The 24,574-nt window shown below is 33.0% G+C and overlaps 4 protein-coding genes across 4 annotated transcripts; 2 read left to right on the forward strand and 2 right to left on the reverse strand.

Annotated features, from left to right (window-relative positions):
- Nucleotides 5,160-6,179, forward strand: LOC104753394. Its single transcript, XM_010475655.1, has 2 exons — nucleotides 5,160-5,234; nucleotides 5,409-6,179. Exons 1-2 carry the CDS (start codon nucleotides 5,160-5,162, stop codon nucleotides 6,177-6,179), a joined length of 846 nt encoding a protein of 281 aa, XP_010473957.1.
- On the forward strand, nucleotides 15,248-16,694 carry LOC104749898 (peptidyl-prolyl cis-trans isomerase CYP19-4). The gene is made up of 6 exons (XM_010471611.2): nucleotides 15,248-15,415; nucleotides 15,655-15,724; nucleotides 15,796-15,843; nucleotides 15,938-15,961; nucleotides 16,054-16,236; nucleotides 16,337-16,694. The coding sequence occupies exons 1-6, from the start codon at nucleotides 15,341-15,343 to the stop codon at nucleotides 16,549-16,551; spliced, it is 615 nt and encodes a 204-aa protein (XP_010469913.1). The 5' UTR covers nucleotides 15,248-15,340; the 3' UTR covers nucleotides 16,552-16,694.
- LOC109129671 lies at nucleotides 17,680-18,429 on the reverse strand. Its single transcript, XM_019238209.1, has one exon. The coding sequence runs from the start codon at nucleotides 18,427-18,429 to the stop codon at nucleotides 17,680-17,682; it is 750 nt and encodes a 249-aa protein (XP_019093754.1).
- Nucleotides 18,553-19,254, reverse strand: LOC104753395 (alpha-latrocrustotoxin-Lt1a-like). The gene is made up of 2 exons (XM_019237695.1): nucleotides 18,637-19,254; nucleotides 18,553-18,561 (listed from the first exon to the last, which is right to left on the reverse strand). Exons 1-2 carry the CDS (start codon nucleotides 19,252-19,254, stop codon nucleotides 18,553-18,555), a joined length of 627 nt encoding a protein of 208 aa, XP_019093240.1.

Here is a 24,574-nt window from a genome sequence, read left to right on the forward strand (position 1 = left end):
TATTCTACTTTTTATATATATATATATATATATATATAATATATTTATTATGTAAACAGTTTTTGTTATTCTCTTTCTCTTATTCTTATGATCTTATCTAAAAGTGAACTATTCAGCTCACAAAAATAAAATAAAAATATCTAAGTATGAATGAGTGAGTATCTATGCCAAATCTTCTTTCCGTTTTTTTTTCAACTTGTGTTTGCATTGTGAACATTAACTAACTATTTTTGTCCAAAAGCCAATAGTTCGATTCAGACTAAGTAATGCATATATACTTTTTTTTAGAAATACTATGTAATAACACTAAAACAAATTTTCTAGATAATTATAACTTACGTTCCATAAATTTTTTAAAATAACATCATTTGACATAATTACAATATTTAAAATTATTTTTATAAGTTTTTCGGTGTGAATTTTTTATTTTACATTCAATAATGAATAGTTTTGAGAAACTAAGATTTAATTTTAAAACATAGTGTTATTTTAAAACTTTAGAGATGATAGTGCTATTTTTTGTTTTTTTAATATTTTTATGCTATTAACGAGAATTAACCAACTTTTTATTATTATAAATGATTAAATGTTTGACAATAAAAAATTTAAATTATCACAAGACATTGAAAGAGATGAGATAGACAAACGGTGAAACAATCATCTAGAAGGGTCATTCAACCAAATATAAAACTAAGATAAACAAGACTGGCCATTTGACTGTATTGAACCAGTAATTATGCAGTGTTAAAACAAAAAAATCACTTAAGAGAGATCATCTTTGTAGTAATTAGTTATATAAAAAAAACATTTAATTTGTAGTAATCCAGGTTTTTTGTCATTTTTAAATGTTGGGTATCTATTTTTATTTGGCAATGTTACAACTTTACTAGACTACATAAATTGTGATCAGATGTTTTGCAAGCAAACATGATGATTATGGTAGAAATTGTTGTTTAAGAGAAAGTTAAAATGATTTAATTATACATCACTACTGATACTTTATACAAATAGGATTTTAAAAATGAAATTCAATTTTAAATATTTTGAGACGTATAGTTTGAAGATAATAGGAATGATTAAGAAAGACAAGTCAACTTAATTATAATTAAGGATATATTCAGTGGTAGACAGTGATATAATTTTACTTTTAAGCGATTAGATGGATGTGATATGGTAAAGAATAAAAGCATGAGTAAGTGATTAGGCCCCAACCCCTTTATAAATTCCACCACCACCATTTATATGCTTTCTTGTGTCATTGTCATTCAAAAAGTCTTTTTATTAATAATAACGAAGAAGAAGAAGAAAAAAAACATACTTTTTTGTTTTACTTTTATCTTCCACATTTTTATATTCTCTCAGCCACAAAGGTCTCCTTTTGTCTTTCCCCTTTAGGAAAAGGAAATTTACTCAATGACCAATCATTATTATCACAAAATAGTATATTATTTTCAGGCCAATTAAGGACAAACAAACATTGATCATTGGAATACTGGCTGCTTTTAATTCAATTATCATTTTGTTTCAATACTAAATGATAAACTAATAAATAAACTAATACTAATAAATTTTGATTCCAATACTAATTTTTCCTCATATATTATCTCTAATCAAATGGTTAACAGTCAAATTTTACAGTTTTTCTATCAAAATTAGATTATGCTAAATCACATTAATAAATTAGATGTTGTTAACATAGAAAATAAATTAATCTGAAATAAAAAGCATTATTTTCTATTTTTAATCACTTTAATTTATTAATGTGATTTAGCATAATCTAATTTTAATAGTGCCTTTTTAATAGTATAAATTAAAAATAGAAAATAATGCCTTTTTATTTCAGATTAAATATCTTTTAATATTTTCATAAAATAATTAAAGTTTTATTTTTACTCATCATTTTAATTGGTTAAACTAAGAAAATAGTAAAAAATAATTAAAATTGTATTTAAAATATAAAATAATAAATTGAAGTTACAGTTTAAACATAAGACGACGGGGGTTAATAAACTTTTAGTAGAAGAAATATGATAGGGTACATGTCAAACATATTAGAAGATTCATCCTATCAACAACATAAACTGCACATAAATAAAGGAAAAATCTCATAAAAAACCACAAAAGTGACAATGACTTCCAGTTTAAACCTTTAAACTATTATACTCTCAACTAAAACCACCAAAGTGTTAAATTTATTAAATCAAATCTTCAATATGGCATTTGTGTTTGTGGGTCCACATTTATCACCAGAATAGTTAACTCCGTTAACAAACTAGTTCACCCCGTCAACTGAACAATAACTCCGTTCATTCTATTAACTAACATGCTTTTCATAAATTAGGATTTTAAATGCGATAATTAATTATAAAAAGTAAAAACATTACAAAGAAAAAAGAAAAATCAAAATAAAACAATAAGAGGAGGGTACATGTACCCAAGAACCGTGACATGGTGTGGGAGCGGTTACTGCGGATTGGTGTGTCTCGGTCATCACCTTGGTTTGCTGTAGGTGATTTCAATGAGCTAACTGGTAACCATGAAAAAAGAGGAGGCAAGCTTCGTCATGCCTCTTCGTTTCTTCCTTTTAATGGGATGATTCAAGATCATGGTTTTTTGGAATTTCCCTATCTTGGAGATTGTTTGTCTTGGCGGGATTGGCGGGATAAAAAACCTATTCGTTGTCGGTTGGATAGGGCTCTTGGTAATGAGGATTGGCATGAATTATTTTCTGATACGGTTCTAGAATATTTACCTATGATTGCCTCTGATCACAAGCCCATTGTGATTAATATAGGGGCAAAAAGGCCGTGGGGAAAGCGACGCTTTTTGTTTGACCGCCGGTGGATTGGGAAGGACGGTTTGATGGAGGCGATCTCGGAGGGTTGGGATGGGGGACACACTCAGAGTTCACCCACTTTTTTAGATTAAATTGTAAATTGTCGACGGACTATTTCTCGGTGGCGTAAGGAACAAGTTCCTTTTGGTCGGGATACAATTGAGGCTCTAAAGAGCCAGCTGGCCGTGGCTCATGCCGATGACGCAACTCCACTTTCGGTAATCTCCGATTTAAATGCCCAATTGCGGGAAGCCTATAGGGATGAAGAGGTATATTAGTATTTGAAGAGTCGTAATAGATGGATGCGGGTGGGGGATCAGAACTCTAAGTATTTTCATGCCCTGACTAAGCAGCGACGGGCACGCAATCGGATTACAGGTCTTTTTGATAAAAACGAGGTTTGGTCTACGGAGGATGTTGATATCTGCAATACTGCAGTGTCGTACTTTGCCGATTTGTTTACAACGTTGCACCCGAAATTTTTTGATGAGGTCTTATGTGAGGTATGCACAGTTATTACAGATGAGGTCAATACCCAGTTAATGGCCCCGGTTACAGAGACAGAGGTACGTGCGGCTCTATTTATGATGCATCCGGATAAGGCTCCTGGCCCGGACGGGATGACCGCTTTGTTTTACCAAAAGGCGTGGAAGGTTGTTAAAGGAGACCTTGTCTCGCTGGTTAATGGTTTTTTCGAGGAGAGAGTGTTTGATAGAGGTTTAAATACTATGCACATTTGTCTCATTCCGAAGGTCGCAAAGCCAACCCATATAACGGAGCTGCGCCCAATTAGTTTGTGTAATGTGGGGTATAAAATTATTTCTAAGATCATGTGTCAACGGCTTAAGAAGATTTTACAAGGGCTTATTTCGGAAATTCAATCGGCTTTTGTTTTGTGGCTTATTCTGATTGCTCAGGAAATGTTTCACGGTTTACGGACTAATCCATCCTGTAAAGGGAAGTTTATGGCAATAAAAACAGATATGAGCAAGACATATGACCGGGTGGAGTGGGGGTTTATTGAAAAGTTACTCTACAAAATGGGTTTTGATGCAAGATGGATTGGAAGGATTATGTTTTGTGTTAGCTAGGTTGAGTACAAAGTTCTTCTGAATGGTCAACCTAATGATTTGATTATTCCGGAAAGGGGTTTACGACAGGGGATCCTCTATCTCCTTATCTGTTTATCTTATGCACGGAAGTTTTAATTGGCAATATTTAGAAAGGGGAGGAGAATAAATTAATTACAGGGATCAAGGTGGCGAAGCAATGCCCGCCAATCACACATCTTTTATTTGCGGATGATAGTTTATTATTTTGTAAGGTCGCCAAAGAACAATGTGAGGTCATTTTGAGTATTTTACGAAAATATGAGGCTGCCTCGGGTCAGCAAATAAATTTTGCGAAATCTTCTATTCAGTTTGGTCATAAGGTTGCGGAAGATACAACAACGGAGATCTAAGGGATTCTTGGCATAACAAATCTGGGTGGCATCGGCTCCTACCTAGGGTTGCCTGAGAGTTTAGAAGGGTCTAAAACGAAGGTCTTTTCGTTTGTCCGGGAAAGACTGCAGGGACGTACGGCTGGTTGGTCGGCGAAACTGCTTTCTAAAGGGGGAAAGGAGGTGATGACCAAATCTATCGCTACTGCGGTCCCTACGTTTGTGATGTCTTGTTTTCGGCTACCAAAGACAATTACATCCAAACTCACCAGTGCTGTGGCGAATTTTTGGTGGAGTACGGATGGTTGGATGGGTGGTATGCATTGGTTAGCTTGGGAGAAACTATGTTGTAGCAAATAACTGGGCGTATTAGGATTTCAGAATGTTGATGATTTTAATTCGGCTTTGTTGGCAAAACAACTATGGAGGCTAATTGATTATCCTGATTCTTTGTTTCCCAGGGTTTTTAAAGGTAGGTATTATAGGAATTCGGATCCCATGGAACTGATTCGTTCTTACTCTCCCTCTTACGGGTGGAGGAGTATTGTTTCAGCTCGCTCTCTGGTAAATAAAGGACTTATTAAAAGTGTTGGATCAGGAGAGTCCATTTCTATATGGACTGACCCCTGGATACCAGCTCAATCCCCGAGACTAGCTCTCAGTAAGGGCCCGTTTAGGGACCCTTCTCTTAAAATTTCACACTTAATTGATTGTCAGATAAATTCGTGGCGGATGGATGTCCTTTCTGAGCACTTTGATCCAGTTGATGTTGCGTTGATAGGAGCTTTACCTTTAGGTAGTTGTCCAAAGGAGAATTCTCTTGGTTGACATTTTACGAAGAATGGGAGGTATACTGTAAAATCTGGTTATCATGCGGCACGTATGACGATCTCCGGGCCTTTAAAGGCGCTTGGTGACGGGCCAGAGATAATCTCTCTCCTAGCTAGTGTTTGGAAGGTTCGTTGCCCACCAAAACTCCACCACTTTATGTGGTAAGCATTGTCTGGGTGTATTCCGGTTTCACAAAACTTGCAGCGGCATGGTATTGCGTGTGATTTGGGCTGTTCACGTTGAGGTGCAGAGGAGAAAACAGTTAATCATGTTCTGTTTCTCCGTCCACTAGTGCGTCAGGTGTGGGCTTTATCTCAGGTACCGGTAGGATCACATTCTTTTCCGGTGGAGTCTGTTTATGCTAATATGGATCATTTCTTGGATCCCACAAGCCCGGGATCCCATGTGTCAGCTTTCCCGTGGATTTTGTGGTATTTATGGAAAGCGCGTAATGCAAAGGTTTTTGAAAATATCATGGAGCGGCCAGAGGAGGTCGTTCGGGTAGCTGAAGGTGAGGCTTTGTCCTGGCAGCAGGCTCAGGAGGAGGGTGAAGCTGTGGTTTCAACTGTCCAGCCAACGGTTGCTGACTCTCGTTTACGGGGGCCAAACACTTACCTTCCCATGTTCTTTTCAGGCTATCGTTGTTTCGTTGATGGCTCTTGGAAGTCAGGAGATCTTTTCGCAGGAGCCGGATGGTTTTGTACCCAGTCTCAGGATCCGACGCCAAGTATGGGAGCTACTAACTTTCGACGAAGTCTTACCCCCTTACACGCTGAAGTCGAAGCTTTCATTTGGGCGATGCGTTGCATGATCAGACATGATTACCGTGATGTGGCGTTCTACCCAGACTGCGCTGATTTGGTGAAGATGGTGTCTTCGCCACACGACTGGTCGGCGTTCTCGACGTATCTTGATGATATCAAGATGGACAGGGAGGAGTTCTCTTCTTTTTCCTTATCTTTTATTCCTAGAAATGCAAATATAAAAGCGGATCTTCTGGCACGCTGTGCGCGCACATCTCCGCATAATGTTTTGTATGTAAACAATTTCCCTTCGCATTTGCTCATCTGAGCTAATCTTTTGTTGACACAAAAAAAAAGGAGGGTACATGTCAAAGATATTAGAAGATTCATCCTATAAACAAGATAAACTGCACATAAATAAAATAGCATTCACTAAAATTCTGTTTTCATCTATTTTTAACAGGGAATTTTACACTTACACCCACTTTCCCCTAAACTATTAACATACAAACCCACTTTCTACTATCACTATACTTTCCTTTTGTAAAATTACCACTTACCCCTCAAACTAAACAAACCAATTCTCTTCCAATTAAGGGCATCTCCAAGAGACACTTTAAAAATGAAGTATGGAAACTTCAAAAATGAAGTATGAGACTTTTTTCCTCCAAGAGTATACTTCATATATGAAGTTTTTAAAATAAGTATTTTGCACTATAGTCCTTATATTATTCATAGTTACTTTAAAATCATAAAACTTTTGTAAATAACTCTAAAACATACATTAAAATGTTACACATAATATTAATTTATAAAACATTAAATTTTTATTTAAAATTACATTAAGCCACAAATTACAAACTATTCAACTAAATTATTTCCGTAATGCTCCCATATGTGATCAATCAATGCATTGCGAAGGGATAAATGATCCTCTTTATTTTTTATCTGTAGATTACGAGCTAGAAATTGTTGAAATCGAACATTTTCATTTATTGCCATTTCAACGGTTGCCTCTGGTGCTGATCTTGCTTCTCTAATCGGTGCTTGATATCACGTTCATCCTCAATTATCATGTTATGCATTATAATGCACGCTGTCATTATATCATGCAAGACTTCTTTCTTCCAATAACGAGATGATCCTGCAATGATAGCAAACTTGGATTGTAGAACTCCAAACGCACGCTCAACATCTTTTCGGCATGCTTCTTGTTTTGCTGCAAACAATTTTTTCTTTGGACCTTCGGGATTACTTATAGTTTGAACAATAGTTGACCATTTCGGGTAAATACCATCAGCTAAATAATAACCCATATTAGACTCTATCCCTGATAGTAATACCCGTGAGTTTTTCCGATCTGAACAAGCAAGAATCATACAAAAAGGAAAAGAAGAACAAGAACCTTCGGTTACACCACAATTCTATGGACAATATTTTGGAGATCTTGGAAGTTCGAGATCAAATTTAGGTGATTATTAGTATTGTTCTAGTATTTTAATTTGTGTCATATTTATGTGTTCATGTAATTTATTTCATTGTATTACTTTATTTTGTATTAATTATGTTTAGTATCATATTTTGTTGTGTAATATTTGTTGTAATATTATGTAATTTTTATGATAATTTCATATTTTAATTTTAATTAAAATATATGTGAAATTTTAATATTTTAATTTTCATTAAATATATGTAATAATTAAATTTATAAGAATATATGTGAAATACTTTGAAGTGATAAAATTTTAGGACTAAAATGATAAAAAACATAAATTTTGATATTATTTATGAGATATACAAATCTAGGGATTGAAATGCAATAAAAAAAGATGAAACTTCAAATTTGGAGTTTTGAACAGTGATACTTCAAATATGGAGTGTCACTGTTCAAAACGTCAAATTATGAAGTATTAAGTATCTTTTGGAGTGCATAAAACTTCATATTTGAGGGGATAGAGTATCTCTTGGAGTTGCTCTAACTTTACCTATGTCAATTCTAATTATAGAGAGAGCAAACAATACATCTTCTTCTTCGTCAACCATGATTCCTCCAATTTATCAACCAACAAAAAAATTCAACTCACCATCCCCTCAATTATTCAACCAAACAATACATCTTCTTCTTCCTTGTTTTGCTTTTGCTCATCCATTGAAAGAGAAAATCTTGTTTCTATTTCTCTCTCCCATTTATTTTCTAATGTTTTCAAAAACCATTCTACCAATGGTGGAAATCTAGAGAAGGTGAAATCTTTAGATCTCTTTCCTTATCACTTTATATTATATGAAATTTGATCTGGGTTTTCTTGGTTTTATTGTGATTAAGTGATTTTACTGATTAATTGTGGTCTTGTGAGCTTTTTAATATTGAATTTGTTTTAGTTCGATTTGAGAAAAAGTTTGAGTTTTGTTGTGTGAGTTTTATCTATTGATTATATTGTATCCACAAATAGTTATCCATTTGGATAAATTTGACAAATATTGTATCCACAAATAGTTATCTATGTGGACAAATATTGTATCCACAAATTGCACTATAACCCCATATGTTTCCATATGGACACGTTGTCATGGACACCTGAATTGATAGGTATTAATTCTATTATGTATGAAATAAACACAAGTAACTATCTATTAACAATACTGCAATTGATTATCCACATATCATTGAAAAAATGTTTAACGAAAAATAGATACTTTATAATCTAAACATTCATCAAAAATATAGCAATATGTATCTTAAAATGTAGAAAATATATAATAATAACATATTGTATATAAATAAATAGATAATTTGTTTTATGATAATCATTTAAAGTGTTAACAACAAAAATAAAGAGAAAAAGAGAGAAAATAAGGAGAGAAAGAGGAGAGGGGCAAAATCGTCCAAAATGTGTGTCTATCTTTACAAACAACTTGTAAAAGTATAGGAAGGAAGAAAAGTGGGTGTAAGTGAAAAACTTGAATGACAAAATAGGTGTGAGTGTAATTCTCCCATATACTATAAACTAGTAAATTTAGTTTCAAAAAGTATCGTTCATACTATTACTTATTGAAACAAAGAAATATCATGATATAACGACTCTCAAGTGATAAACATGCCTTCTCACTTTCTCTCCTTTCTCTCTGCTAAAGAAATCGCCGCCGCTTTAGGTCCTCGTCTCCGACCGGCGCGTGTGGGCCATGGCGTCGGTTCGGCTTTAGTTTTATGCTTAGTTTTCTAGTTCTTCTTTCTTTGGTGGAGAGATCTCTGATTTTTCCAGCTTTTCTCTTTATAGATCTAGGATTTGTGTTGTTTGATTTTGTTGCAGGATTCATTTTTCTTCTTTGCCTGAGCTTTCTATGGCCTAAACCACATTGGCTCTAAGCCACTCACAGTCGGTGTGGTGGTGATTCGGTTTCGGCGACCTATTGTTTTAGGTAACCTCACACAACTTCAACAGATCGGATCTAGGGCATGATCCGCCCAGGTTTGGGTTCTTCTTACTGGTTTAAGTCACTTAGTTGACACTTCCGACCAAGGCGTTTCTGATGGTCTCTGAATTGATTTCTTCCGTCTCGCCGCTCAAGATTCCCCAAGGTTTCTCTTCTGAAGACTCTTAATCAACAACATGAGGCAAGAGATTCGTAGTCTTTCAAGGTTTTGGTTAACTCTGGTGTCCTTTGCCTTCTAGTTCTTGCGTTTTTGGTTTGTTCGGGCAAAAAAAAGTTTGATTTCTCTGTGTAAAATCTACCATTCTATTTTAGATCTCTTTCTTTTTTTTGTTTGGTTCTCCGTGTGTGGGGCTTAGTATCCGAGAGCTTTAGGCCTTGTCGGTTTGTTTTCCCAGGGACAAAGTATCGTCGACTTAGTTTCCAGAGGTTAAAGTTCTGCCAGCGTTTCATGTAATTCACCTTTATTTCCCTTTAATATATATTTCAGATGACAAAAAAAAACGACTCTCAAGTCTCAACATCGCTAATTGTACATGGAAAAGAGTTCTCAACTATATCATGTTTTATTAGTAGTAGGTATGGTACAATGACTATGTTTGGAAAAATTATGATTTATGAACAGTATAAACGCTATCAATGATCACTGATTCATAGTAAATAATCCTTTTGTTTTCCATTGTGAATACTATAAGCCAAAATTTTCATTTAAAAGTATAGTTCACAGGATTAAGACATGTAACCTAATTAGCTTGTACTAATATCTTTAGTGATTGGGATAGCCTACAAAGAGTGGGAGAGGAGGTTGGAATTATTATCAACGATCATGTTTCAACAAAAAAATTTGTCAAGAAAAGTGAAAATATTCACAAATCACAACCACTCCAAAATTTATCCACATACTAAATTATCTTATATAATTTTCTTGGAGCATTTGTTTTTTGACTTGAACATTGAAAAAGTAATAGAATAGCAAAAGTTACAAGTAGTACGACAATGTTACTATTTTAGATTAGTGAGTTAATGAATGTGAAACGGGGAGTTAATGAATATGAAATGGGTGTACGATCATATATAGCAATAACCCAAAAGTGAGAGATTCCGACGACACTGGACATGCGATTTCAAATAGAATTATGACACGTTGATTTTTCTTTTGTCAATCAAAGATGAGACGTAGAACAGAGGATTGTTACTCAAACAGAGAGAAATGTGTATTGAGACTCAAACTCTCGACACCACAGATGACTCCACAACCACAAGTGACACCACAAGACAGGAGGAGTCGATTCCAGTTAAAAGGTATTCGATTTGACCCTTACTTTCTTATATTATTCTTTTCTTTCAGAGCATCTTAATTTTTTTTTTTGTTTAAGACAATTCTTTATAATTTTATACTTTTCCACTATCCAATGATCAAATTACACAATACCAAACAAAAAGAAAAAACCCCTATCATAAAAGTAGAAGAATCAGTTAGTTTCATTTTTTTTTGATACACTAATCAAGCACGGTGACCCGGTGCATGAGGTGCATTTGCACCGTGTTCAACCCAAATTCAATTTTTTCTTATATTTTTATCCTAATTATTTAATAAAATTTGAATTGAGTTAATAAATCTATTTATACTTTTAACATAAATTTAAAGATATCATTGCCTTTCTTCTTATTTTTTGGTAATCCATAGTTATTCTTCCAATTTCCCTCAGAATCTGGTAAATAATTCGAATATCTAGTGGGTAAAACTTCTATTTTCCTCTTAATGTCTTATTTTTCTAATTTTCTTTGTAATTTTTTTATAAAATCAATTATATCACAATCAATAAATTAAAATGGAAAGATTGGCTACAATTTTTTTTTAATGATGATGCAAGAAGACCATCGCACCAGGTGTAGCCGATGTTTAAGCCGGCCCTGACACTAATGCGCTAGAATCTATTAACTATCACTATATATAACTTGAGTAAATCCGGCGAAACAGATCACGTAAACTTTTCTCCTTAATCTTAATGATTGCTATATTCCATAACTTGAGCTTCAATTAATATGCGGTTTATGAAAATAGATTTTAGTTCATTAGGTTTTCAACTGTGAATTCAAAAAAATGACATAGTTCTACGTGTTTAGATAGTTTTATTTTATTTTATTTTTGAACTAATTATAATGTTGGTGATATTAAATATCAGTATATTCAACGTGAGCAAATTCATAATATTAATCTACCGCAATATATATGAGATGTTTTCTTTGGTAAATTTCTGAGTATATATCACTCCGAGGTGAAAATATCATGTGAATAACTTAAAAATTAGAACAAAGTGAAAGATTAGTTGTCTTATAAGGATTGCAAAAACTTTCAATTGTCAAAAGATAACGCAGATGTTTTATCTTATCAAAAGTAGTCTGTTTTATATTAAAATGTACTGACTTTTTTTTTATGAGTACTTGAGTGTGAAAGGCTCTCCAGCGATTACGGATGAAAAGCGAATGCTTCAAAAGTAAGTGGATCAACAAGTAATAATGTCAGAATTTTGTAAATATTCGAAGAACCATGTTGTCCTGATGACATGCGTCAAGTAACTAGTGTCTTAAAATTAATATGGAAAATAAAATGACGCAACGAGTCGATGATTATGTTTAGTAGAGACTAGAGAGAGAGGTGGAACTTTTGGGTGATGTCGTTGTCGTCTTAGTGACACTACCACGACAATGTTGTGGTAACTGGTCAATTATGGTGACCTACTTTTTTGTATGTCTTTCGTAAAAGAGTCAAAACTATATTATCATTATTGTATTATAAATTGAACTTAACTTACGGCTTTGATTGGAACTATATTTAGAAACTGTTAGGACGTAAAATTTTATTAATCACACCACACATATGGATAAGCAAACGGTTAAAACAAGTGGTTCATGTGTATGGTTCATACATGCGATTAGAATTAGTAAAATGAAGTGATTACAAACCATTTGAATAAAGCTTGATGGTCTACATACAACCGCTAGTTTTTTTTTTTGTCAACAAACACTCCATTAGATTAAGTTACAAGGTTAATGTACTCCATTCTAAGAGGAGTATAATACAACCAATTAACTTATACATGAGGAAAGAAAGCCACGATGTGTTGCTTAGACAAGTGCACAACACCCGGATCAAGCTAAAACAAAATAGATAACAAGCTTGAGAGCAACTTAAGTACAAATAGCTAAAGTTACAATAATTACTAAGACTAAGATAAAGAGGTCTTAAAACCATAGAGATAGTGAGTTCCACCCAGGAGATAGGCCACATGAAGTGACGGAAGGTTGACCAAGACCAAATCATTGGCCGCAAAACGACAATTTGCCACACTGGAATACAAAGATTCCAACGGGTTTTTAAAAACCTAATTCGCACTAAAGATGATGAGTCTTTAGCTTCCTAGAAAGGGAGACAACATGTAGGTTGGGAACAAGTTCCCAAAAGTCCAGTGCTCGAGGAAAGATCCCAGATAAAACTATCTTGTCATACCAAGTTGAAGCATCTGAACCAGGCAGAGAACGAAAAACATGAATCAAGACGAAATTTTGTAGTAAAGGGAATGGAAGTGAGGGAGAAACATGAGAACCAACAACAACAAATTAAAGTTGCAAAAAATCTCGCCTTGTAGGGGAAATTATTATGAAATGTCTCTCATTGAATGAAGAAATTGATCTCTACATACAACTGCTAGTTTAACAAACGGAGAGTTGGATTTTTCTTACTAGCCCCTATTTCCTTTGAAATTGTATATATATACTTTTACTGCCTTTCATATTTACGCAACATCAAAATTTACAATATAATTTGTTGTATATATATTTAGTATACTTTATATTTTGTGGTTATACATGGTTTAAATCTTCATGTTTTCCACATTTATATTATTCAAAGGAAAAATATCAAGGCTTCGATTTAGGGGGTAGCTATTATCATCTCTTACTAGTTTAGTGTCTTAAGATGTTTTTTTTTTCTCATACACAAGAGTTTTGTTTACGACTTTACGATTACCCATTTTTAAGTCAGATTTATACATTATGATTCCCGTTTCTTAGTGAGATTTACTATTCTTACATATTAGTTTAAGATTTTAAAATGTTTTCTTGTCCTACACGATTTGTTTTGTGTTTTTTTTTTTAATTAAGAAAATAAAAGTTGAATAGTTGTTATTAAGATATAACCAAAAAGAGTATAATTAAGATGAAATTTAGCATTTTTTTTGGTATGGATAGACCGATAAATCAATGTAGAACACTTTTAAAGATAATAGAAAAATTCGTCTTCAAGGAAATATATCATATGTTACATATATATATGCACAACAATAAAAATATTTTAAGTAAATTAGATTTTCACATAGAAAAGTAACATAACATACATAAACATCTCACAGTTATTATAGGAATAAACATGTCTGAAACTTCAGTTTCATACTCTGATTTAAAAATCGCTAGGCGCTAGTCGGACGCCAAGGGTAGGCCTAGCGCCTAATGAATAAATCGGGGATTACACGGGATTTAATCGGGGACTAGCTTTATATATTATTTTATTAAATTAAATATTTATGTTATATATATATATGTTTTTTTTGGCAAGTTTTGTCAAAATCATACTTAGGGGCAGGTATTAGTTTAGGATTTAGAAAGAATTTTAATGATTTTAAAAGTTAGGTAAAATATGTAGTTATTCAATCAAGACTTTTAAAAACTCTTTAAAAATTTGGTGTTATTGGTTGTGGATTTGTAAAAAGTTATCTAAAATCTTGATAAATTTAGTGTTATTGGATTAAGAGTTTTATAAAGTCACTAAAAGTTTTATGTTATTCAAGTAAAACAAAAAAATCCTGGATTGTTAATGAATTCAAATTTTATGTTATTGGTTTAGGATTTTATATCATTTCCTTCATAACAAAAGTCATGAAAACTCTTTCATCAAATAGAAAGATTTTACAAGATTAGAAAAAACAAATCATCAAGATTTTAAAAAACTTCCTAAACAATCTCTTAGAATCCTTCATTTTTAACTTTCAATTTTCTATGATTCTAACAATCAGCAAGAACATAAAGTCATTAAAATTCTTTCTAAATCCTAAACCAATACCTCCCCTTAGCTTATATTATAATCCCTAAAACACATAGAATTAGTTTTAATATGAGCCAAAGTAGGTGCCAAAATAAATAATTAGATGAGGTCAGTATAAAAACGTTAATTAATATACCTCAAATGGAAAACTCGTAATTTATTAACCTTAATTGATTGTTTTGACTACGTGTAAATGTGTAAACAATATAAAAGTAAATGATTTACAAAACCAAAAGTCCCACATCGAGAAGAGAAGAAACCACCATCCAACTTTTACCCTAAAAATAATATTACCTCTTCCGTATTTTTATAAAATGGGCCTTAAATGGGCTTAATTAGCCAAACTGAGTTAATTTTTTTAAAAGAAAATCGTTGACTTTAACGATTTTCAACGCCTAACAACTAAAAATTCGGATTAACGATTAATGCTCCGATTTGGCCAAAATCGCGGCGGTGATCTGCCGATCAGCGATTATTCGGCCGCTTAGACGGCTACGCGCCGGATTTTTAAAACAGGGTTTCATATAAGAAAAAAAATAGTAGGTTAATGAAAAGTAGGTAGCAAAATACAAAATCAAGAGTCTTGTAGGCTTTTTTTTTTGTAGCTACACCTTACTATAGAAAAAAAAAAAGTAGAGTTTCAGTGCCTTTCACAACAAAGTCATTTCTCTTTGTGGGAAAACCACAAAAACCACAGATAGATACACTAAAGATTTTTCAGTTTCATGATGATGAAATTTGAGAATTTTTTTTACATAAATTGTTAATTAAAAGTATATTATTGATTTGCATATTTTCTCACTAATTACAAAATTACAAAACTGTAAAAAAAGCCCACAATAAAACCCACTAAGAAAGTCCAATAAACAACTCCGGCGCATGTTAGCTTCGTTCAAGTGTGATCATCATCAATCGATCGTTTACTTACTACTAACTCTGTCTCGATTGAGAAGAGGAAGATGACGAAGATGGCGAGAGCAAGCTCTATTCTATTTGGAACTCTCCTCCTTCTCGGAGCCATAGCTTTAATCGAGGTAACCTTATGTTTCTATCCTCACGAATCTGGCCACAAATGATCCAGATCTACAAATTGAAGTCACCAGATTGTTCAAAAGCTTCTAAGTGGTTTGTTGTCTAATACACACATGTACTTAGTTAGGCTTCTGGAATTAAGAACGATGATATGATCACTGTTTCTGATTTGTGGAAAGTAGCAACAGTTTCAAATCTCCGTTGATTTTTGAATCAGTTTGTGGTTTGTTCTTCAATTTAGGCAAAAGAAGATCTGAAGGAGATTACTCACAAGGTTTACTTCGATGTCGAGATCGACGGCAAATCCGCTGGTATGATTCTATGGGTTTTGATGTGTTTGATTGACTCTCTAATCTCTGATTACTATTTATGTCGCTCGCAGGTCGCGTTGTTATAGGACTATTTGGCAAGGCAGTTCCTAAAACTGCAGGTGAAGTAATGAAGTTTTTGATCATGTTTACTAGACTATGTTAAATCCAAGGGATTAATTCTTGATTGTGTGTGTGTGTGTTTTCTTCTTGCAGAAAACTTCAGAGCTCTGTGCACAGGTATAGTTTCACCATATAAACTCTATATTATGCATAATCTTGTTTCTTTAGTAGAAGGCAAACGATGAGATAATATGATTTGATTTTGACAGGGGAGAAAGGTGTTGGGAAGAGTGGGAAGCCTCTACACTACAAGGGAAGCAAATTCCATAGAATCATTCCCAGCTTTATGATCCAGGGAGGTGACTTCACGCATGGAAACGGTATGGGTGGAGAATCAATCTACGGTCAGAAGTTTGCAGATGAGAACTTCAAGCTGAAGCACACCGGGCCAGGTGGTTTATCGTTTTCTTCCTTCTCTTTTAAGCCAAGTTTGGCGAGTGTCATAACTATGTTGTTGAAGACCTGATGGTTGATATGTGAATCGTGACACAGGTTTGCTTTCGATGGCAAACTCGGGAGAAGACACAAACGGTTCGCAGTTTTTTATTACAACCGTGAAAACAAGCTGGTTAGATGGAAGGCATGTGGTGTTTGGGAAAGTGGAGCAAGGAATGGATGTTGTCTACAAGATTGAAGCTGAAGGAAAGCAAAGCGGAACTCCTAAGAGCAAAGTCCTAATTGCAGACAGTGGAGAACTTCCTCTCTAAACTGTAAACCATAAACCCTTTTTCTTCTTCAGGATGCGAGTTAGTTTATAATGTAAACATGTCCCAAACGCTACAAGAACAGATTCACTTTAAGTTTCAAAGGTTGGTTTCAATAATATTGACTTATAGAGAGAGTTTTGCTTTTCTTTTGATTTTCTGGTGGTGTTGTTGGTGAATGTCAAGAAATTCAGAATAATGGTATGGTCTTTAGGGATTTAAGTCATTTTCGTAATCATCCTTAAGTAGAGTCCGCAACTATGCATCTCAAGGACTTCAAACTCTGTTCTGATCACCTTTACAGAACCAACCTGGTGGAGTACTGGTAAAGTTAGAAAGGAGTCGAAAGCTATGTCAACGGTTTCAACATCATCTCAGCTTCTCTTCTCTACTCAACTCAAGTTTGAGTACTCCATTCAAGAAGAAACTCAGTGTCCATTCAAGGTGACACTTAGTGACTACTTACTGATCATAGACTAGATTTCTCCCTTTCAAACAGATCTCATATATATTAGTCAACTTATTTAGAATTCAAGATTATGCCTATCGTTTTCTTAACCAAAAGAGACCCTAAACAATGATTAATCTAACATTATATAGTTTTCCAATTAGCTGCCTTAGTAGTTTCGTCTGAAAAGTAGCTCATATATATAAATTAATTTTGGGTGGAGAATCAATCTATGGTCAGAACTCAGAAGTTTGCAGCTGATGAGACTTTCAAGCTGAAGCACACCGGGTCAGGTGATTTATCATGCATCTCAGTCCCCATAACCAACCAATAGGACAAACGATTCAATCCCGTGTTCATCTCTTGTCATTCATCTAGGTAATAATAATATAGAATATGTATTTTAAAAGAGCATTCTCTATGTGAAGTGTGCATTTCACTTTGTCCAGAAGTGATTAAAAAACATTCTTATAGGCTATTTTACGAAAATTATTTTTACATGAACAAATACAAAGAGCACTTCATGAATCATGATACATAATTAATTACTTTTGTTTTATTTTTCTCACATGCATGTATAGAGAAAGCCTCCCATGAACATAGTAAATACTAGCTAATAATTAACTCCATCGAAAAGCAGAAATGATTCGAGATATATATATAACAGTTGAAGGCTTCACGGTTCAATAGCGATAGCTATGAGATGATCTGAAGCAGCTCGCCGGGAAGTCTACCTGTTGCCGGCGACGTTTATCAACAACGAATGCCTTGAAAATAGCAAACAACATGGAAAATATAATCAACGGGAATGCACAGACGAAGATGAACGCTGAGATATGCCCAAATCGGTAGGTTCCTGGAGACGGGAATATAAAGGCGTACGATGCTGAGATAGCGATACCTAAAGCCGCCGTTGAACCATAGATTAATTTCCACAGTGGGAGTCCAATTATGAGAGTTAGGATTACGTATAGAGATAATAAGAAGGCAAATCCTGTGAGGGCAAGAAAAGAGAAGGCGTACTCGAAAGGCATTGTCATCTGCCCAGCCGAGTGCCTAAGGTCATTCTCCTGCCAAAATCCGCCTGGAGGACAGAGACCAGCCGTGCATGCAGCTGTGACCATCAGTATAGCCACCACAAGAATTGTTTCGTGGCGGTTGCTAGTGTTTCGAGAAGTGTCTCTAATGATGCTGAAATTGTTCAGCCCCAAGAGAGTGTTCTGTTTCTCAATAAATGATAGATCTTTGCTCAAATATTCTGCAAGAGTCGTCGTTGTGGAACGACAAACTAGTTTTTCTTTAGCACTATGAAATATTCTTCTTGCTTCAGGGAAACAAGCTCTAGACATCTGGTGAGTTTGATGTATTTCCATCGCAGTTTTGCCATCAAAGTTCTTGGCTGTTACTTTAACGGTTTTACGCAGTAACTTCATGACCTGCAAAAATTGAAATATTTTCATATTGAATATATATACTGAGGTCAAAGAAACCCTTTTAGAAAGAACCAAATCAAAAGAAAGCAAATTAGTCTCTCACATGTTAATAATAAAATTAGTTTAGAATAGCTAGCAGATCCAATTAAAAGCTATATATATGTCTGAACAAGAATTGTAGGGAAAGGGAGAAACTAAATGATATACCTCAGTTTGATTTATGGATGCAGCAATATGGAAGACTGTGTTACCATATTCATCCTTCCAGTCCAAGATGTCCTCTCTGTTTACTCTCTTGACCCATCCCAATAGAACCTTAAATGCCATAATCTGGTGGTTCTTCACAGCAATATGCACAACGGTCTCACACTTAATCGTCAAACCGTTTACAGAAGAAGGACAAGCAAACAAAAACTCACTCAACAATTCTGCATCACCTATTCGAGCCACGTGATGCAAAGGAGTAATCCTTCCTCTTCCCTTGATGCTGACTAAGCTGCTGTCAATTGCGACAAACCCTCTCACCATTCGAATGTGGTTGTTTTGTAGGGCTAAATGCATAGGGCTGAAACCTGACACGTTTAGCTTCAAAGCAAGCGACGGCTTAAGGCTCATTACTTCCATGGCAAAATGAGTTTGCCCTTTCTCAGCTGCAATGTGTAGTGGTGTCTCACAAAAAGCCATTTTATCAAAGTGATCTAAAATGTTTTTATCTTCTGCTATCAACTCGTAAAGCTTTCCTATATCCCCGTCTTGAGCCGCCTTCTTCAGTTTCTCAAACATATTTTCATCTCGAGCTACGATGACATCCACAACGACGGACATAACTTCACAACCAAGCTAGCTTCTGCTGCCTCTACAGTTGTTTTTTTTTGGCTCCTCTAACTCCTGCCTAAATACTAACGCACGATTCTCCAATCAACTACCTTGGCATATTAAAGACTTTAGTTATCATATCATCAGACCACTCATGTTCCACGTGAAGGACTTTGACAATGTTGCATTTAAATCCTTAGGACCATATCTTTCTGCCTTCTCGTAACCATGTGGGTGGCAACTAGCTAGACTAATATTTTTTCAAAACGAGTTCATGGAGTTTTCCTATATTAAATTTAGTTAGGTTCCACATCAATGTGGTCGAAAAGAACCCATCAAGTTTTTTTTGTTTGACAATATGATGTCAAATCTGTGAATGATTAACGTTTGCCTCCATACCAAACTATAGACAAAATGAATAACACATAAACGTTACAAAAAGGATGCTTCGTTGAATTTCATTTGTAAGAGAGAGATAGAGACGTGCAGATGAACACACGAATGATTCTGATCACATCTTTGTACCAGGAGCTTTTCATTGGAGGGACTCGTCATACCTCACAACTTATGAACTTCATGACGTTAATTTTTCAATTTTTTTAATTCAAACGACCTTTGTTTCTTGATGTTCTAAAACTTCTAATACACAACTTTGTAGTGCTGGCAGCGACGATTCCATCGATCCGTTAATTCCAATATACAATTTCACCGGAAAACTCATTGAAACTGAAAAAGTGGTCAAAGCCACTTTGTCAAAAATAAGTTCCAACATCTTGATGAATCAGTTGAGTTTTCAAGATATGTAAACTCCCAAAAGCCATGATAAAGCATAATTCAAAAAATTTAATAAATAAATTTACAAAAATAGGAAAAATAGGAAAAGGAAAACACATTACTTTTTAATCCATGGAAGCTTAAGCTTCGGCAGACCTTTTGAATTTTTCTCCAAATAAATCCCATCAAGTTTGGCACGCCATGAATATACTTGTTTACATTTACTCGGTTTGGATCCTCTGTATGCTACAAAATCGTGAGAATACTTCATCCACAAACCTTGTTTCAAGACACAACGCCATATCGTCCTTTTGAATACATCCTCCCGAAAAAGAATTGTTTTATTGGCTTTGAATTCTAAAATATTAACTTCTAAATTGTTGTTCTTAGAATGGCAATCATATTGAAGAGTTCGACCAGGACCAAGATCGTTTATTATCTCCAATCTGCTTGTAGGGCAATTTGTATTGAAGATACCTTCAGTATTCGATCCAAAACACATAATATTAATTAATATAAAAACTACAAGATTTTTCATGTTTTTATTAGAGACTTTTTTTTTTTAAGTAATATGAACTCTAACGACATCAAAATATAATATTTTTAGCTCTTTTGTGGGGGTATAAATATGTTTTGTTATTGACCAATAACTTGTTATTTATTGGCTATAGTTAACTAATTAGCTATATATATACACAACCCTGAGCCACTTAAACATTTGGTGAAGATAATTTAATTTAGAAAATTGTTGCTGTCCAATAACTTGAATGAACCATATTCGAGACCATTTTTTTAGGGTATACATGTTGTCAAACTTGTGAAATTAGCTACAAGCACAAAAACTTGCAGCCACAGTTTACATATCCCCTATTTAATATTTCGAAAGTACGCAATTTTTTTTTTGTAGAAAATATAATAGTTATAGGTTATAAAGTTATAACTATTATTTGATTTATTAGTTGGTTACAAAATAGGTTATGAGTTAGTTTATTTAGTCATACCAAGATTCCGGGATTAAAATAATTACTTTACATGCATTATTATTAATTAATAGCAATGAATACACTTAAAGATGATATTCCAAAGAATAATACAATTTCAATAAATTAAATATATAGACAAATGAAACAATAAAAATAAATCTTTAACAAAAATTTTCTCTATTAAACACGTTTGATAGAGTTATTTACACAACCATATATACTGTTAGGCGATTAAAAAAATAGAATAAAATCTATGGAATAATTTATATTAAAAAATATTTTATTAAATTTGGATTTGGATGATTAGTTGGTTATAAAAATATAATACTTAAATATATATCAAAAAACGTTGTTTTGGTAGACTATATAATAAATATATAGGTCATGGTTATAAAATTAAGACATTAATTAATAATTTAAATAGGTTTAAGTTATGTATCATTTGTATAATCATCATTTACAGGTTGACTTGATTATCAATTGATATCTAACTAAAATCTTTTGACTTGATTATCGATTGATTGACTTAAATTATTCATCAAATAAAAAAAATATGTTTGTGAAAATAAGTTATCAAAGATATACGAGGGACNATTTTAATCCATGGAAGCTTAAGCTTCGGCAGACCTTTTGAATTTTTCTCCAAATAAATCCCATCAAGTTTGGCACGCCATGAATATACTTGTTTACATTTACTCGGTTTGGATCCTCTGTATGCTACAAAATCGTGAGAATACTTCATCCACAAACCTTGTTTCAAGACACAACGCCATATCGTCCTTTTGAATACATCCTCCCGAAAAAGAATTGTTTTATTGGCTTTGAATTCTAAAATATTAACTTCTAAATTGTTGTTCTTAGAATGGCAATCATATTGAAGAGTTCGACCAGGACCAAGATCGTTTATTATCTCCAATCTGCTTGTAGGGCAATTTGTATTGAAGATACCTTCAGTATTCGATCCAAAACACATAATATTAATTAATATAAAAACTACAAGATTTTTCATGTTTTTATTAGAGACTTTTTTTTTTTAAGTAATATGAACTCTAACGACATCAAAATATAATATTTTTAGCTCTTTTGTGGGGGTATAAATATGTTTTGTTATTGACCAATAACTTGTTATTTATTGGCTATAGTTAACTAATTAGCTATATATATACACAACCCTGAGCCACTTAAACATTTGGTGAAGATAATTTAATTTAGAAAATTGTTGCTGTCCAATAACTTGAATGAACCATATTCGAGACCATTTTTTTAGGGTATACATGTTGTCAAACTTGTGAAATTAGCTACAAGCACAAAAACTTGCAGCCACAGTTTACATATCCCCTATTTAATATTTCGAAAGTACGCAATTTTTTTTTTGTAGAAAATATAATAGTTATAGGTTATAAAGTTATAACTATTATTTGATTTATTAGTTGGTTACAAAATAGGTTATGAGTTAGTTTATTTAGTCATACCAAGATTCCGGGATTAAAATAATTACTTTACATGCATTATTATTAATTAATAGCAATGAATACACTTAAAGATGATATTCCAAAGAATAATACAATTTCAATAAATTAAATATATAGACAAATGAAACAATAAAAATAAATCTTTAACAAAAATTTTCTCTATTAAACACGTTTGATAGAGTTATTTACACAACCATATATACTGTTAGGCGATTAAAAAAATAGAATAAAATCTATGGAATAATTTATATTAAAAAATATTTTATTAAATTTGGATTTGGATGATTAGTTGGTTATAAAAATATAATACTTAAATATATATCAAAAAACGTTGTTTTGGTAGACTATATAATAAATATATAGGTCATGGTTATAAAATTAAGACATTAATTAATAATTTAAATAGGTTTAAGTTATGTATCATTTGTATAATCATCATTTACAGGTTGACTTGATTATCAATTGATATCTAACTAAAATCTTTTGACTTGATTATCGATTGATTGACTTAAATTATTCATCAAATAAAAAAAATATGTTTGTGAAAATAAGTTATCAAAGATATACGAGGGACACAAGTTTCTCCTAAAACAAATACATGCATATATGTGTTAGAAGATAAATAGTAACCACCACCTCCAAATAAAAGTTTGATTCCACATCGGCTAGTATGTACGAGTACACGAAAATTAAATAGATTAATGTAATATAAAATTTTATATAAAACATAATTATTTTTTCGTCAACAAAATACAAGATCAGCTTAAACGAGCTAATTGGAAGCAAAAATGTTTACATATGTGACTAAGTACGAAACTGAACAGATATGGCGCTCCAACTTATCCGCTTTACCATTCTGTAAACGAGGGATCAAAACCAAAGGGAATGTGGTAAATTAATTCTTATCAGCTTCAATCTCATCCAGATAAATCCTGAATGCATGCTACTCAGAAGGCGAATACACCATCTTCACCAAATCATAAAAATCGGTTAGGAAGATGACATTCTGATTATTTTCGCCACTCATATACCTCATTGCCCAAACCAGAGCGGCTGCTCAAGGTCTTGTGGAAGTACCTTACATTCTCACCCAAACCATCCTCTATGGTGTCATCACATACTTCACCATTGGTTTTGAAAGAACACTCAGTAAGTTTTCTTTGATTCTTTTTTCCATAAAACTCAATCATTCTCTATCTGCATTAACTATATAATTAATAATACTAATATAATGACATTGGAACGCAGGCAAGTTTGTATTGTATCTGGTGTTCATGTTCCTCACCTTCACCTACTTCACCTTTTATGGCATGATGGCGGTTGGTTTCACCCCGAATCAGCACTTAGCCGCGGTTATCTCANCCATTTTTTTAGGGTATACATGTTGTCAAACTTGTGAAATTAGCTACAAGCACAAAAACTTGCAGCCACAGTTTACATATCCCCTATTTAATATTTCGAAAGTACGCAATTTTTTTTTTGTAGAAAATATAATAGTTATAGGTTATAAAGTTATAACTATTATTTGATTTATTAGTTGGTTACAAAATAGGTTATGAGTTAGTTTATTTAGTCATACCAAGATTCCGGGATTAAAATAATTACTTTACATGCATTATTATTAATTAATAGCAATGAATACACTTAAAGATGATATTCCAAAGAATAATACAATTTCAATAAATTAAATATATAGACAAATGAAACAATAAAAATAAATCTTTAACAAAAATTTTCTCTATTAAACACGTTTGATAGAGTTATTTACACAACCATATATACTGTTAGGCGATTAAAAAAATAGAATAAAATCTATGGAATAATTTATATTAAAAAATATTTTATTAAATTTGGATTTGGATGATTAGTTGGTTATAAAAATATAATACTTAAATATATATCAAAAAACGTTGTTTTGGTAGACTATATAATAAATATATAGGTCATGGTTATAAAATTAAGACATTAATTAATAATTTAAATAGGTTTAAGTTATGTATCATTTGTATAATCATCATTTACAGGTTGACTTGATTATCAATTGATATCTAACTAAAATCTTTTGACTTGATTATCGATTGATTGACTTAAATTATTCAT

This window comes from Camelina sativa, chromosome 16, assembly GCF_000633955.1.
Source record: "Camelina sativa cultivar DH55 chromosome 16, Cs, whole genome shotgun sequence".
Classification (NCBI taxonomy): Eukaryota; Viridiplantae; Streptophyta; class Magnoliopsida; order Brassicales; family Brassicaceae; genus Camelina; species Camelina sativa.